General features: G+C 44.0%; 1 protein-coding gene across 3 annotated transcripts in view; it reads right to left on the bottom strand.

The window, feature by feature from the left end:
• Positions 1 to 15413, bottom strand: part of ABCC3 (ATP binding cassette subfamily C member 3) — a 47180-nt gene extending 31767 nt beyond the window's left edge. For all 3 annotated transcript variants that reach the window (XM_050319313.1, XM_050319317.1, XM_050319314.1), the window contains exons 1-4: positions 15308 to 15413; positions 2806 to 2982; positions 1847 to 1972; positions 843 to 980 (exon numbers count right to left, since the gene is read on the bottom strand). In XM_050319313.1, the coding sequence (XP_050175270.1) occupies positions 843 to 980; positions 1847 to 1972; positions 2806 to 2982; positions 15308 to 15337 (471 nt within the window). In that variant the 5' untranslated portion in view covers positions 15338 to 15413. The remainder of the gene's footprint in view (positions 1 to 842; positions 981 to 1846; positions 1973 to 2805; positions 2983 to 15307) is intronic.
• Positions 15414 to 15717: the final 304 nt, after the last annotated feature.

Consider the following 15717-nt stretch of genomic DNA (forward strand, 5'->3'; position numbering starts at 1 on the left):
AGTGTCATTAAAAGTTTAATTCAATCTCTGCTGGAATATTTACAACAGCCTGGTAAAGCAGAATCCTTGCTAACAGGGTAATGCTGCTAATAGCTACAAAAAAGCAAGTATAAAACCAAGAAATCACCAGACAGAATCAACCTGATTTCACTGAGGAGAAGCAATCACCTTAATGTTTCCCAAGCACTCTTTTCCTCTCCCAGCCTTTGATGATCTAACCACCGAAGCAATCTGCTTCGCCCTACTTAGTGAAATTCGTTTCTGTGAAAAACTTAACAAGTCTCTTGCTGTGGGAGAACCTGCTATGTTTTCAAACAGGAATCATAACAGCCCAGGTTTCTTTCCTCTCCCTCCAACTTTCTGTTCTCTATTTAGAGCCACAGTGGAGTCAAAATGCTGTCCTCAGCACATCAGGCACTGACAGCAGAGAGCCCATGGAGCTGTGTAATGTGGCCAAGCTGCCTAAGCAAAAAAGGAACTTTACATATTAAAACGTGCCATCTCGGATTAGTACCCATCCCTATTTAAGCATGGCAGGGGATGGGAAGGAGATAAAAAAAGAGTCTGTTCTAACATATACACAGGGTTGGTACTGCCCTCACATGTCTATCAGGTTTCCAGTATAGCCCTGGGCTAAGCAAAATCTCCTTTCTGACATTGCATGAGAAATCCAGTTCGCTTCTAGTTACACAGGTCTGAGTCAAGGCAACACAACCAAACTTCTCTTTCTCTCTGGTGAAAGCCGGGCTCAGATCTGACTCCAAACTCTGTGACTCATCCCCTTCACAGGGATGTTAATGCCACATTTCCTGCTCCCCAAGTGCTGACAAGGATGGCGTTACCTGTGCTGTTGTAGCCATGATCTTCGACCGGAAAGGCCCCACGGCACAGAGCACAGACAAGAACCAGAAGATAATGAGCACTCCAGAGGACTGAACTCCTCTCAGCCTTTCGTACTGAATAAGCAAGGTAGCCAACAGCTGTAAAAGTAAACACAGGAACACGTGAGCACAGTCCTGTCCCACTGCTCCCCCTCTTCACACTCTCAGCTGGCAGATCTTACAACCATCACCGACAGCAGGACCCCTCTGACCTGAGGCCCCACAGAGATCAGTGGTAAAACCTCCTTTATCTAAGAAAAGCAGCGAATAACTGTGAAATTTGTTTTACTGTTTTGAGAGCCTCATCACCAGAATTCAACTTTTAAACCAGACTTTGCACGTAGGGTTAGGAACATTTAAATGTTAGGTACAAACATTTTAAACAAAGGTAAGAGCTGCCCTTTCTCCAGTCCAGATGGACAATCATGACCTGTCTAGAAAATAAGATTCTTTAAAAAAAAAAAATCTAACCAAGGAAATTAAAAACCCACTAGGCAAATTTTACTGCTTTATTTTTTCATAAATGGCCACAAGCCTGTTTGTCATCCTAGGCAATGCAAACCTAGTTTGTTTAATGGAGGAACAACCACCAGAAAATAGATACAGTTTTAAGAAGTACAATACAATACTGAACAATGCACAAGACATGCTCTATTGTATCCCCCTGTTTAGGCAAAGTCATATCCAAATTCTCTCCAGGCCTGAACAAATAGGTAAAAGCTAGGAGGGAGGCAGAACAATCTCTCCATTATAAATATTTTAATTTACACAGCTGAGTCTACTTGAGAGAGATATTTCTGACTGTGGCCTTTTCAGCAGCAAAATTTGCCTCCGTAACACAAGCACTAATAATTCAGTCAAAAAAGGTCAGGAGAAGGCAAGGAATGCAAAGGGGCTCTTCATCCTTCATCTGCCTAAGAAAAAGTTTTCCATATTGGTCACAATAAACACAAACAGCTACAAACCACAGTGATGCCAACGACCAGTGGGGTCACAAAATAGACTGGTGGAGGGGTTCTGTTTTGCAGGAGCTCGTGGAAGGAGTAGAAGAGATCAGCCCAGCTCACGGACCACAGCAGGACACCAAACAGCTGAAAGCAGTCAAACAGAAAGAGCATTTGGTGAACCCCTCTCCACGGGCAGTTGGAGAGCTGACAAAACCATCCTGATCCACAGATTCCCAGCAAGACAAAGCTGTGTAAACAGAGTAACAGCCTAAACGAACTGTCCCACTGCACTCACACCAAGGATCACATCTCAACTGCTTTATGAGGGATTTGCAATCACAACCAGTAGAAAGACTAATCTATCTGCCTGGTTTTTTCCCCCTACTGTTATTCCATTTGGATTAGAAACACAGGCAGCATCCAGATTAAAGGCAGACACGCCCTGAAGCAGAAGCCTGGTATTTTTCTCCAGGAGTAAGCCCAGTTTTCTCATGGCCTATGGAAAAGTGACTTGTTTGCTTTCCTTAGACCCAGCCACTTATAAACCAGGCACCAGGCACCTCTTAAGTACAAGATGGAGATGAATTCACACAGCTATTGGGTGGGGAGAGCGCTTGAAAAAAAACCCCTTCTTGTGCTTACTTTCACAATGAGATGAAATTCCCACTAGACCTATCTTAAGGTCTTTGTTTTGCAGCCTTCAGTGGTTTAAACCTTAAGTAAGGGTGAAGCAGCACAGTTTTGGCTCACACAGGGCTGAACTCTCTTCTGCAGAGCAATCAACTCCTCTCTCTACCAGAAAGATGGACTTGCAGGAGTAATTTCCTTCCTCAAATTTCTGTGCATAGTTTTTTTTCTTCAGTTCCCCCTTAAATCAGGGGGACTTTTGTTTAAACCCTGCTGCAGCACTTCCTTGGATTCTGAACTAATGCTGATGAGCCCTACACTGCACGTGGAGCACTGCAAGGGGATCTTACCGTCTTGAACCTGCTCAGCACCGACAGCACGATGTACCCTCTTTTGTTGCGCTTGAGGTACAGAAGATAGAAGGGTAATGCACTCCAGAGGTAAACACTGGGGATCCATGCTAGGATGGTATTCTGGAAACACGGTGTCAGGTCTGGGTTGTCAGTGTGTATCGTCAGATTTGAGTCCTGGAGAAGAGATGAGACACGTTTATTAACAGAGGCAGAAGTGCTGCCAACTCTAACATCTGCCTGAACGAAGTCGTATCCAGAATCTGATGGAGTTAACACATGGCCTGAGCAAGAGCTTTCCCAAAATACCTATCCCAACCACTTGTGGTTAATCTGCTATAGTGAAAGGGCTAAGTACAGCTATAAAAATGGGGCAGAATCAAAAAAAATAAGATTTCTGCCCTCCTGTATCTCACAGCTGGACATATATTTTGTAGCAGACAAACCCCTTGTGTTTCTGTCTTTGCTGAGGCTCATTTACAGATGCTGATACCACGACATTTCTCAGGCATTCCCAGGAGTGCATTGCCTGGAGCGCAACTGCTAAACAAAGCTCTCAAGGCAAAATCCTCCACTTGAGAACTCATCCAGCAAGAATGTCCAGCACTGGAGAAAATGATCAGATTTAGACCAACTGTGTGCTGATCTGGGAAAACCCCCTCTATTTATGACTATAACTTTGTCCTTCTTACTCATGTACTTCCAGCTATAATTACTTCCCCATTCTAAACAAAGGTGAAAGGAATGCACTCCACATGCAGGTAGGAATATCGGTTTTCTTGGAAACACTGCAAGCAATTCTTTCCATCTGTGACCTTGAACAGCATGATTCACATATGCACTCGTACCTAAGGATTTGAATGCACCACCTGCAAACACAGAGTTACACACGTTCAAACTGAAATAGAACTTTCAGCATGGTGAAGGGGAACTTGGTCTAAATCAAACCTACTGGAAATTCACAACTTGCATTTTGCCATCTGATGTGTCATCTTAAATGTGGTAGATAAATACTTACTTGCAGGAAATGTAAAATTACTTTGTTGTACTACCATTAGCAAGCAGATGATAAAAACTAAGATATCTCTGGTTCAAGTATGCCTTATCTCTGCACCAGAATAATTCAGTTGTGCTTAATTATTTTTGGGTGTGAGCCCTCAGTAGGAGTATGTTACATTTACCCTGAGCCACTTCTCTTCCCTTAAAAGTGACTGACTAATCTGAATATGAATTCTTCAAAAGCATTTCCAGTCCTTCTTTTGTTTACCAGCACAATAATAGGGACCAAATGCTGAAAGCAATGGTTGATTTTAGGAATACTGAAGAGCCACAGTCTCCTGACAAGCTTTCAGTTTTGGTGATGATCCATGAGCAGGGACATCACTGCATCACTGCACCGGTCCACAAACACACAAACGAGCTCACAAGTGTAATGAAGCTACAAAGCCTTGGCAGGTTCAGGATGGTTTGGCTGAAATGTGCCAAGTTTGCCACTCAGTACTTCAGCTTTGGCCGTGGTGAAGGCTGGCACAAATCCATCGGATTCACATCTGAACTGAGCCCTTTGCCGCACTTGGTGCCTCTCCAGACAAGAAATGGCTTTTTTTTTTGGAGGCCCACAGGCACCCAGTGTGGGCCAGGGGAATAAAAACAGTCCCAATTACCTAAACAGGTTTATCCAGACCTAGTGGAAACTTCAGCCACAAATCAACAACACAGAGGCAATTACACAGCAATTCAAACACAAGATCAAAACCAAACAAAACTCCAGCCTCACATTCAAACTATTTCAGTGTTTTCCTCCAGTGAGCAGGTCTCTGGCACCAGAAAGGATGATAACATTCAAAGAGCACCCATTTCTGGCTCATCATCAAAACATTTCAGCATCTCTAACGTGATAAGCTCCCCTAGTAGCTACTCTGCCTGGGGCAGGAGATGCCCTCTAGAAGTTTGGAGCTCTTTAGTTCCCAAGTAGGACCTTATCTACTCTCATTTATTCAACAACATACTGATTTCCTCTTTAAATTACATGTGGTTTAGCAATGTCTTGAGCTTGTTTTCAACTGTGCTCCTCTAGCTTGCTGGAAAAAGTCCTGGAAAAGGAAAGCAGAGGAAGAATAGCAATAAATGAGAACAGAATAAAACAAAGACTCTGTTTAAGGGGAAAGTTATTGAAGGGGGAGAAAAAAACCCCAATTTTAATTTAAACCTTTCCTATAAGACCGAAATGTCCAGAAATGGCTTTCTGTCTGACAGCAACCTAGAAACTGCCCCAGATGTCCATTAACTTCTGACTGCACACAAGCTGCCTATTGTATCCAAGACATAGACTGTATGGCTGCCAAGCCATTTGAAGGTTTTCATTAACTCTTATTTAAACAAGGCAAAGGGCTTGCATTTCTGAACATATAAATGCAGCTGGCCAGAAAACAAAAATCCCTTCCTTAAAAAAAAAAAAAGTAAGATTTTGAGATTCGGTTGAATTATCCTTGAGAATAAAAGTGGAACCTTCCCAAAATTATGTGAAACTACAAAAAGCAGTACCCACCTGATGACCAACAAGAGCCTACTGCTTCCAAGGCACATGGAAAACAGAGATGTGGGCTGAAGGAAAAACTTATGACCAAGGTGGCAGAACTGACTACTGGCTATCTTGGTGCTGTTTTCCCAGGTCCAGTTTCATTCTGAACCAGATAAACAAGCTTTCCCAGAACAGATCTGTTTCTGTAAGGATTTGTTTCTGCTCTGAGAGCAGATCCTTGAACACAAGCGGGGTTCCTGTCAGAGGGCACAGTGCCTAAAATATTTAAATAGTGGAATTCCATGCAACTTATTTGCTCTCTCTGAGACCAGACAACAGTGGACTAATGCTGCTATGTGTGCTGGGATAGAGTTTTTATGTATTTAATTTTTTAAATTTGCTTTTATTTATTTTCTCCCTCATAGCTGATACAGTGCTCGCTTTCTCTCTTTTTTTCGTTGTCTCCCTTTGAGTTACAATTATACTATTACTATTATTACTATTAAAATATTTTATTTCAATTAATAAACTGTTCTTGTCTCAAGCCATGGGATTTACCTGTTCTGCCACTCCTCCCATCCCCGTGAGGGAGCAGTTGCTGGCTGGGGTTAAACCATGCAGGATGCCATGTGCCATGTAGCAGTGACTCTGCTACGAATTATTGGTATTACTGTTAAATCTGGGAGTCTGGAAGCTGTGTTTCTTACCACATTTCTTACCAAGCTGGATCTGCTTTCATGGAGCTGGCAGTTCCACTTTGTGGCTCTATAAATCACCACACTGACAGCATATATTCCAACATTCACTCCAACCCTAAACAACTCATTTTGAGTCAGAATATGACACAAAGCCTCAATACGATCTATCCTGACCAAGCCAACATTGTTAAATATTGCTAAATACCCTTCAATTCAGCAGTAAAGTTACAGAACTCCACCCTGGAGAACAAACACAAGAAGCAACGGCTGGAGGGACACACCAGCTCTGACTCTTGTCTTTGTGGTTCCTGTTTTAATCCGGCTTTGCCTTTCCATATTCTGAACTCCATCCTGGGACACAGAGCAAGTTGGAATTCTTCTTGTGCCATGACTGAGGATGTGTCCTGTTCTGTTCTGATGGAGGATCAAACACCCACCTTGGACTGTCTGGGTTTGAGGGTTTTCTTTGGACCTGCCAATGAAAGAGGTCTAATATGCTGATGTTGGATAGCACACACATTCCTTGGCTCCAGGATCTCCTGAGAGCCACTCACCTTCCTCTGGCCAGCACGGCTCTGCCTCAGGGTGCCCTTCAGTGAAAGCCCTCTGAAAACACCCTGCAGCAGCTCTGTGACCCAGGGCTGGGGTGACCCATCAACAGGCACCTCACCAGGGGAAATACTCAGCAGTAAATGTTGAGAAACACAACTTCCTCCCAGAAACTCATCCCAGGGAAACTGTGAGAGCCAGCGTGTCCATCTCAGCTAACATCACTGTCATCCCACTTCCCCACAAGCAAGTCTTAAGGGCAGTAACCTGTGACCTTTCACCAACCCAAACTCCCACTGTGCTCTGTGGCTCCTCCTGTCTACCAGAGCTCTGGGTCAACTGTCTATATGGAGCACCATTTCCTTGGATTCAGTATCCCTGGCTGCTGGAGGCTCTGCTGGTGAGATACAGCCTTGCAGAAATTACCAGCCCTCTGCACAGAAGTCCCTGGGCACACGATTTACTTAATCCTGTAATACTCAAATACAATGCCAACACCCATGGGAAGAGATTAGAGATGCTTGTTAGAGCTTCACAGCAGAAAAGGAGTCCCTTGGCATCTAAAACTTACAAATTAGTGGGGCTCTCTGTTGATCAGTAAAGGGTATCACTGACACTGGCCCTTGCAGCAGCTTTCACTCACACCCATCACTCCAGCCAGTCTTTGGATAAACATGACCCTCCTATTAAGGGCAGTAGGACTTGCATTTAAATGAGCAGTTTTAAAGACATGATCTTCATTTAAGGGAAGGTGTTCAACAGGGGGAAGCTCTGAGCAACATCAAATCTGCTCTAATACTTAGGATTTTCTACTACACTTTCCCCTCTGGGAAAGAACACTGCTATTGAAATAACCATCCTTAAAACTGATAAAGCTTTTAAAAAGAAATAGAAGTTCAATGCCACATATCTTGGGTTTCCTGTACATCATCCCTTACAGCTCTCAAAGAAAAGGGAACAAACAGAAAGCCTAAAGCTAGGCTCAAAAACAGCAACAGGGAAATTCCTGTCTGTCCCTTTCCCAAAACTCTCAGATGATGTTAATGCAGCCTGCTGAAAAAGACCAGCTGGGGTTCTGGTCTTGAGTTTAAGTCTAAATCAACTCCTACTCCACTAGAGAAGCTGAAAATAAAACTGTCTCACCCTGGCTTTACCCAGCATACAGCTGATGCTGCAGCAACGCTCCTCTCACAAGCCCTAGAGAAGACTAACAGTGTCCCTGCAGTCTCAAGCAGTTATCTCCCCTAAATGGATAAATTAATACATGTTCCTCTCTAAATTTTTACAGCTCAAAGAGACTCATGGAAAGCACAGGAAACACAAATCCAGTCTTTATCTGCTGGAAGGCGAAGGCCATTGCGCTGTCGTCATTCACACTCTACCCAAGGCTAATACAAGCCCTGTTGCTGATTTGGTGTCAGTTATCACTAGTTTGCATGTTATGTAACATTAAAAATCAAATTAGAAGGCTGACCAGGAAGGTACACATGAAGTATAAAAGATAGGGAAGTGAATAACTGACAGTAACAATGTTTCCATGTGGTCCATTAGCACGGAAAGGGTTTTTCTCCTGTGGAACAACTTGTTAGTGGGAATTAAATGCAGAGCAGAATCTTCCTGCCCTTCTTTTGCCCCTAGATCTGGTAAATACTCTGAGAGGGAGTTTCACTTGTACAGCCTGTCAATTAAAAAAAAAAAAAAAAAAAAAAAGGAAATAAAAGAAAAAAAAAGGGAAAAAAAGGGAATAAAACAAAATAAAAAGGATGTTTTTCTCTTGGCTCTACCACACTGCCTCCTCTCAAGAGTAAGGGTGGCTCTGCAGTGGCTCTGAACTGCAACACTAAAAACTATCAGAGCCCAATCTTAGCTACAGCACAGGCTTCACCTCAGCCTCTCCATATCTCACCTCCCACTTCTGCCTGTTGTCCATCTCCTCTGCCTGCTCCCTGTTGATAAACTCTTTGGGGCCAACCCTAATAATCATTTCAGTGCACAGATACAAACAAGCACTGCTCCAGGCCTCCAGAAGGCTGCCAGTTTCAAATGGCATTTTCAGAGCAAGATCACTCATTTATGTCTCCAAAAGAAGAAGGTCACCTTACACACAGGAGGAGTTTTAAAATCCCCAGTGGTTGCTGCACAACTCAGTTCTTTCTCTTGATTACACGAACATTTCCCCCCAGCTCTTGAGGGCAAGAGGTAACAACATTCTCCACTGCAACACCACAGCAAAACTGCTCAGAAAAAAGGTGTGGTTGGAGGACATAAGCATTTATAGTTCTGCATGAACCTCACAGTCAATAAACAGAAACAGCATTTTTCTGTTTACAAAGCACACTGCACCAGTTCTCTACATAAGTGAAGGACACCGTGCAGGACGCCAAACTTTCTTTTCCTGCAGTCAGAGGATTTTTAGTGCTTTGTTTTAGTGGATCAAATAGGTCTGGCACACGTCTAGAGCCTATGTGAGCCAGCTCATGGTCATGGAGTAATTAGTGACAGGTTTTTGCCCCAGTTGAAACATCATTATACAAATGGTACCAACCACGTCATGCACTTGAGAACTGTGGACCAGACACACAAAAATCAAGGAATGGGCTTAGTGATAGGCGTTATGCAAAACAGTAATTTCCTTTTCTATTCTCCTTTGAGTTTTAAGATTAGAAGTTAAGAGCTTCTCTGCTGTCATGAAGAAAAATAAGACAGGATGAAAAGTGGCAGGTTCATAATCTTGAGAGTCATGTGATCCCAGGTAACGGGGCCTTCAGAAAAGTTCCTGTAGCTGCAGAGAGAGAGTGAAATAGAAGCGAACCACACTAAATATATGGGCTGAAGACAACATAAACCCAAAGTAAAATCAACTTACTCCAACTGTTTCAGTAGCAATCAGTGCTCTTTCTTGAACAGAGGGACCTTCATGTACTTGCAGAGGGGAAGGCATAGTGCAACCAGAGAGGTACAAGAATCAAAAGCAGGATTGGGAGGAAAATGAAACAGGATCACTCCTTCAGAAGAAAGTTCCCAATTTCTTTCAAAATTGACCAAATCTATATACTGTTGTAGAGAAAACTTGCTGCCAATGACATCATCAAAGGTAGCTTTCCCTATGGCCTTGTGCAAGCACAAATAAAGGAGTGGGGTGCCCTGTTTCAGATCATTGTGATAATGGATGTGGGAGAAATGTCTTTAATTTGAGCCATTCCATCTCCTTTCAATTAAAGGAATTGGGTTAAATCAAGGTTCATCATGAATGTAGCTCAATTAAGAAGAGATAGGGACAGCTAAAACAGCTGCAAATGAGACAGTCCCACTGTGACTCCAGTTTAAGCTGGCCCATCCAGTTGGGTTGTTGTACAGTAACAATAAAAGGGATTGTCACAAAAACATCAGTGCTGCTCTGAGAGCAGGTGGGGAAAATCTGGAATAAAATTCATTCAAATGGGGGGAAGAGGAGAGATTTTTCTTTTAATTGCGCAAATGTCAAAAAGTTTCAGAAAGAAAAAAAGAAGTTATTACTTCTGAAACTAAATGACTTTAACTTCTGAAACAACTCCCATGAAACAGTTTTTCTTCTCCATCTCCTCCATTTCTCATTCTGTTCTAATTCAAGGCTTTATGACACTGGCACGTGACATTACTGTAAATGACCTAAATTTTATTACACTGACTTCACCTCACACGCTGCCACAAGATTAGCACAGGGACAATGTGCCAGCTCACACAGGCCCAGCACGGAATCAAGGCTGTTGGTTGTACAAAAGCCTGGACACATTCCTGGGAAGATCTCTGGCTGCTTGCTGCTGTGCTCTCCTCCAGCTCAGCCAAATAACGTGTGACTGGATAATGGCCCATCACAGTCACGGCGGGATCAGGAGACAAATCGAGCATTAGCTTACTGCAAAAAAATCAAAGATCTCATTTAATAGGTTTTTCAAAAGAATTTTTAAAAAATTAAATTTTAAACACTAATAGTCTCCTCATTTTAATACATTACAAATTTGCACATGTTGAAAGGAAAGGATTATCTCTCCCATGGCACAGCGATTTGCCTACCAGGTAGGTGAGGCCCCATCTCAAAACACTTTATATTCTTAACCATAGCCATTAAATTTTAGCTCTATTTGAAGAAACTCCTCATGCAAGTCAGATTTAGTTTCAGTATTATTTCTTTTCAGCAGGCAAACTTTATAGAATGCCTAGGCCCCAGTCACTCCATCTACCAGCTGTGTCACATAAGCTCAAATGGTCCAGGGAGGAACAGTTGTGTTGAAAGCTGAAGAGCTTTATTAATTGACATCATCGTGGAAGGACTCCCCTGATACTGGCAGCTTCCACTGGTATGAATTTTTGCTCACAAATCCAGACTTTGTCTTTCCAAAGAGATTCAAACACAGGCTATTTGACTATACAGTTCATGCCTTTTACACACAAATGAATAATAACAGGTCCTGGCTAATACTCCAGATCCAGTGCTAAATATTTATACTGCTCTTGACATTGAGAATCTGTGGCCCAAACCCATTAGCAACAGCTTCCATTCAAGTCATTTCAAGAATCTGAAAATCTTGAAGGATTTGAGCTTAAGTACTTAATTGTTTTTAAGTTCAGGACGTTGCCAACACAGCTACCCTTTGAGAGAGCATAGCTTCATAGATGTGATGTCTGGAGGGATCATTAAAGTCACCTATTTTGATCTCCTGCCTTACATGAGAAAGAACACTGATACCTGATACAATTATTTGTGAAGAGATTTATAGGAGTGGGACTCAGCTGAAGTTGGATGCAGTTAACAAAGATTATGTGGAGGTCTGTATCACATTTAAATATCTATAAACACTGAACATTCTGTGTTTATCACGGGGTGGCAGAAGGGGAAGCTAATTTATAAACAAGAGCCAGTCTGGGCCATAACACCCTACTGCAGGAACCTTCCTTTGCAATCATCTCCTACCACCTTTTGCTTCACTCATCCTCTGGAACTGATTTAGTAGAAAATATAATGGAATAATTAAAATTCAATGTTTTAATATTACTTTAGGGCCAAATCATGTAAGTTGGTTTGGTTTTTTTTAAATGAACTTGTACACATGTTTCAAGTAGTACATTATTTGTCATTTCCCTTGAAAGAAACATTTCTTCTTACTACAGCTATCCTGAGTCATCTTGAACCACAAACAATTTAAGCATGATGCAGCAAAAGGGGAAATTATGCAGAGGGGAGACTGGTGGAATTTTGAACGAGCAGAACAGGAAGATGCATTTCCAGATAGCAGCGTGACTTTTAGCCTAAATCTACTGAACTGTGACAGAATGACTCAAGGTGAAGAAATATCCGCAAACCTAAAGGTGAAAAGGGTGCTTGTACGGGACTTTCTCAGAGCCAAGACTGAGGTATTGTTTACTCTTGAGAGTTGCAGCAACTTCCTGCTGGATTACTCAAGAGCCTCTGGATGAAGAAGGAGCCAGCACTCCACGTGGGACAGGAAAAAAAGACATCTGTCAGGAGACCAAGACACAGGGTAGGCAAGGAAACCATGAGCTAAGCAGAATCGAAAGGAACTGAGAAGTTGTGGTGTCCCCTTTGAAGTGTTGTATCACTTGTTCTCCCATTTCCTATTTATGCTGTTAAAAAAAACAAACCACGCCACCCGAAACACAAACTGCTGCTTAAGCCCAGGCACTTCGCCTGTCTGTAGACTGAGGTGTCCAAATGACCCCTCATCCCAACCTTACCCAACAGCACTGCTGAGCACTTGATGCTTTACTCTCACAGCACCCACTCTGCCATTTCTTACTGCAGCTCAGGCTATCTGGGTAAGACAAGGTGTCTTTCCACTGGGACACAATTTGATTTTCTAAGCCTGTGCTGTTTAGCCAGGAGGCCAAAACACTTCTGCAGCAAACACTCCCCAGGAGATCATTTTGCTCTCCTCGCAGAGGAGATGCTCACGTTTTACTACAGTGAAGGACAAAAGCAACAAATAAGTGATGATTCAAATAGAAGAACTGGTATCTGCTCATCAAAACAGAGATTGTTAATTGGCACACCTATCTAGCACTCTTACTATCACACAGAAAATATGTGACACAATAAATAGGAGGTAATTGTGGGCAATGGTGAAGAACACACCTTAGCACTGCCTTGTGTGGGTATGTGCTATTGCACTCATCTCCTCCCAAAAGGCATTTAGCATGGGAACACAGGTAGGAGATATTAACAACTGAAGCAGACAGCATGATTTTAAGTGTTTAGATGAAGAGCTTGTTCATACTGCATTTTCAAATCATAATATTCCAGTTGTTCCTCTTTTATATATAAATAACCTACATTTGTGTTAGCAATTTGCTGGTTCCATGTTCAACAGGTAAAGCAGTAGCTGCAAGCTAAAAGCTTTTATAGATTTCTAATGCGATCTACAGTGTTTCCTTTCACTTCTTATTTCCAAAATGGCTTGAAGAGGAAATTATCTTGCCTCTGCACAAACACAAGAAACCCCACCAGCTGACATTTCCAGCAAAATTCCCCACCCTGCACCAGGGTGAAGAGTTTAAACCTTAACACTTCCAATGAGCCAAAAAAAAAATCCAAGATAAATCAATCATCTGTTAAAGCTGATATATTTCAATGTAAACATTTTCATGAGCTAATTCTGAACTGTTTTGTTTTGATTCTGGTCTGCTTTTCACAGGAAAGTATTGTAGTTGGTTTAAACTCCAAAACAAAGAACCGATTAAATTGGAACAGCATGTTTCCTTTTGTTCTAAACAGTTTTAAAACTGACATCAGTATGACATTTAGCTTCCAAAAATATCTGGATTTTCTTTGACAAAAAATGGGGAGTCTAAGTACATGAGCTACAAAAAAGTGAACTTTAATACTGGTTCACATTTCATCAAGTTCTAGTTTTAAACTGCAAAGCTAAACACCCACCATTCATTAGTTTGGTGCACAGGCTGGGAACTGCCCTTTACCTTGTTCTCCCTTCTTCAAATGTAGAGCACCAGCAGAAACCCCAGCTTTTGTGGGCATAGTTCAAAACATATGAAAAGCATATTTGCACAGCAAATCGTTTCATGGTGACTGTCATCTACCTGGTCATCACTTAAAAGATCTCATAAAATCAGTGAACTGCACACACTTGTGCTTAAGAGAAAATAACCACCAGCTGGCTGAAAATAGGATGGTCATGGAGTTCAATCTGTTGGTCACTGGGTCAGTGCTCTGTTTCACATAGTTATTGAGTACCACTTCTTAAACCAACTAAACAGATGGGAACTTGTTCTGACTCCAAACAACTCTGAAAGAAGACACAAAACAGGTCCACAGAGAGCACAGATACCCCAGGCAGCAGTGCACAGGGCACTGTGATGGAGTGTAACAGTACAGCATAAAGTACACTAAATTCAAAAAATCAGCAAAAATTCCTGAGCATTTTACATTAATGTATCAATAAGCTGTTACAAAAAGCTTTGGGCACGAAGAGCTGTTGCACTACAATCCTTCCTTGAGAAACTAAGACATGCTTCTGAAGGCAGTCAATAGCTAGTGAACAGTTTCGATCTGTTGGTGCTTGTTCCTGCTCTAGAAGTGTTTAGAGTAGAAATAATATACGAAAATACTTGTTTGAGCAAGCTTATCTGCCAACTGTTGTGGTAGAGAGAGTGCAGCTTGGAAATGAAATGTGAACAAAGAAATGTAACCAAGGGGCTTAGGAGCCAAAGTCGCTTTTTAAAGAGTAATGCTGGGACAGTTATTGAAACATAATTAGTTATCTGAGGGTTAGGGTTAGCCAATTGCTTGTGCTGTCCTGTAAAAGCTTTCCAGCAGTGATGCAACTGCAGACATTGCTTCTCATTCCTGCTCATTTAAAAAAAAACAAAACCCAACCTCCTTTGAGCTAAATCAGTATAAAAGAAAGGGACAGATTAAAACTGATTTATCAGAAGGCAGTTCCAGAGTCACCATAGATGCTCAAATCCCTACAGTTTCATGCTGTGTCTTCCTACACAGCACAGAGAAGGAAACAGCACGGTGTGCCCTGGGGAAACCCAGCACTTACACACTTTCACCATCAGAGCAGACCATGGCAGCAATTTCCAAACTTTTCTGCTTACAAACCCATTGCCTGCTGCTATCAGCCTTTCCCAAGTGCTGAGGGCTCCAATACGGACAGAAGCCACTGCAATCCTCCGAGGCTGGTGACCACCCTCGGCTGGTACGAACCCATCCCTCTTTAGCAGTAACAAAGCACTGAACAGGGAGTCCTTCGCCACTCATGGGAGTGACTCTGAAGAGCAAAACACACGCTGAAACAGGACTCTCAGGAAAAGGGCCACGTTCACTGTGAGGTGGACTATGCTGGGAGAGCTGCATCCCCCGTGGGATGGTCTGTGCGGTCCCCTGGGGTCTTGGCTCTGCCCTGGAGATGCTGAATCGCGAACAGAACGGACCGACCCTTCCGCTGCTCCCGCCCGAGCCGGGAGCGGGCGGAGGCACCGCCGGCTCTGGGACAGCCCCCGAGAGCCACGGCGACCGAGGGCAGGGTCGGAGCAGCCCCTCGGGACCGAGCTCCCCGTGCCCGCTCCGACCCGGCCCCGGGGAGCCCCAGGGGGAGAGCGGAGCGGAGCCGAGCGGGACCCGGCGCTGCCCCCCCCGCCCCGGGGCTGGACCCGCTCCGCACAGAAACCGCCCCGGCGGGGCAGGCAGGGCAGGGCAGGGCAGGGAGAAGCTTACCCAGAAGCGGGACCCGCAGAAAGCCTCCATGTCCGCGGCAGGGGCTCGGAGCCTGCTCCCGGCGCACGCCGGGCACCGGGCGGGGGTAGGAGCCGGTGCCGGCCCCGCTGGGCGGGCCGGGGGCGGGGAGCGGAGGGGCCGGCGCGCCCCATCCCACCCGCCCAGCCGCGCCCCTCGGGCCGGGAGGCGCCTGGAGGGTGCTCCGAGCTCTGCCCGGGGCGGCGGCGATCCCGCATCCCTCCCTCTGCTCCCGGAGCCGGGCCCGCACGCCGTGGGTGACCTCCCTGCGAAAGGAGCGGAGCCCCGGTCCAGTGTGAGCTGCTGGGACAGCCGCAGCCCTGCTCACGGAGGGGGCTTTGGTGGTGCCCGCGGGTCAAGAAGCAGCTGTGGATGCCCCGTCCCTGGCAGTG

This window comes from Myiozetetes cayanensis, unplaced genomic scaffold (genome assembly GCF_022539395.1).
Source record: "Myiozetetes cayanensis isolate MyiCay16 unplaced genomic scaffold, myiCay2020 scf22, whole genome shotgun sequence".
Lineage (NCBI taxonomy): Eukaryota > Metazoa > Chordata > Aves > Passeriformes > Tyrannidae > Myiozetetes > Myiozetetes cayanensis.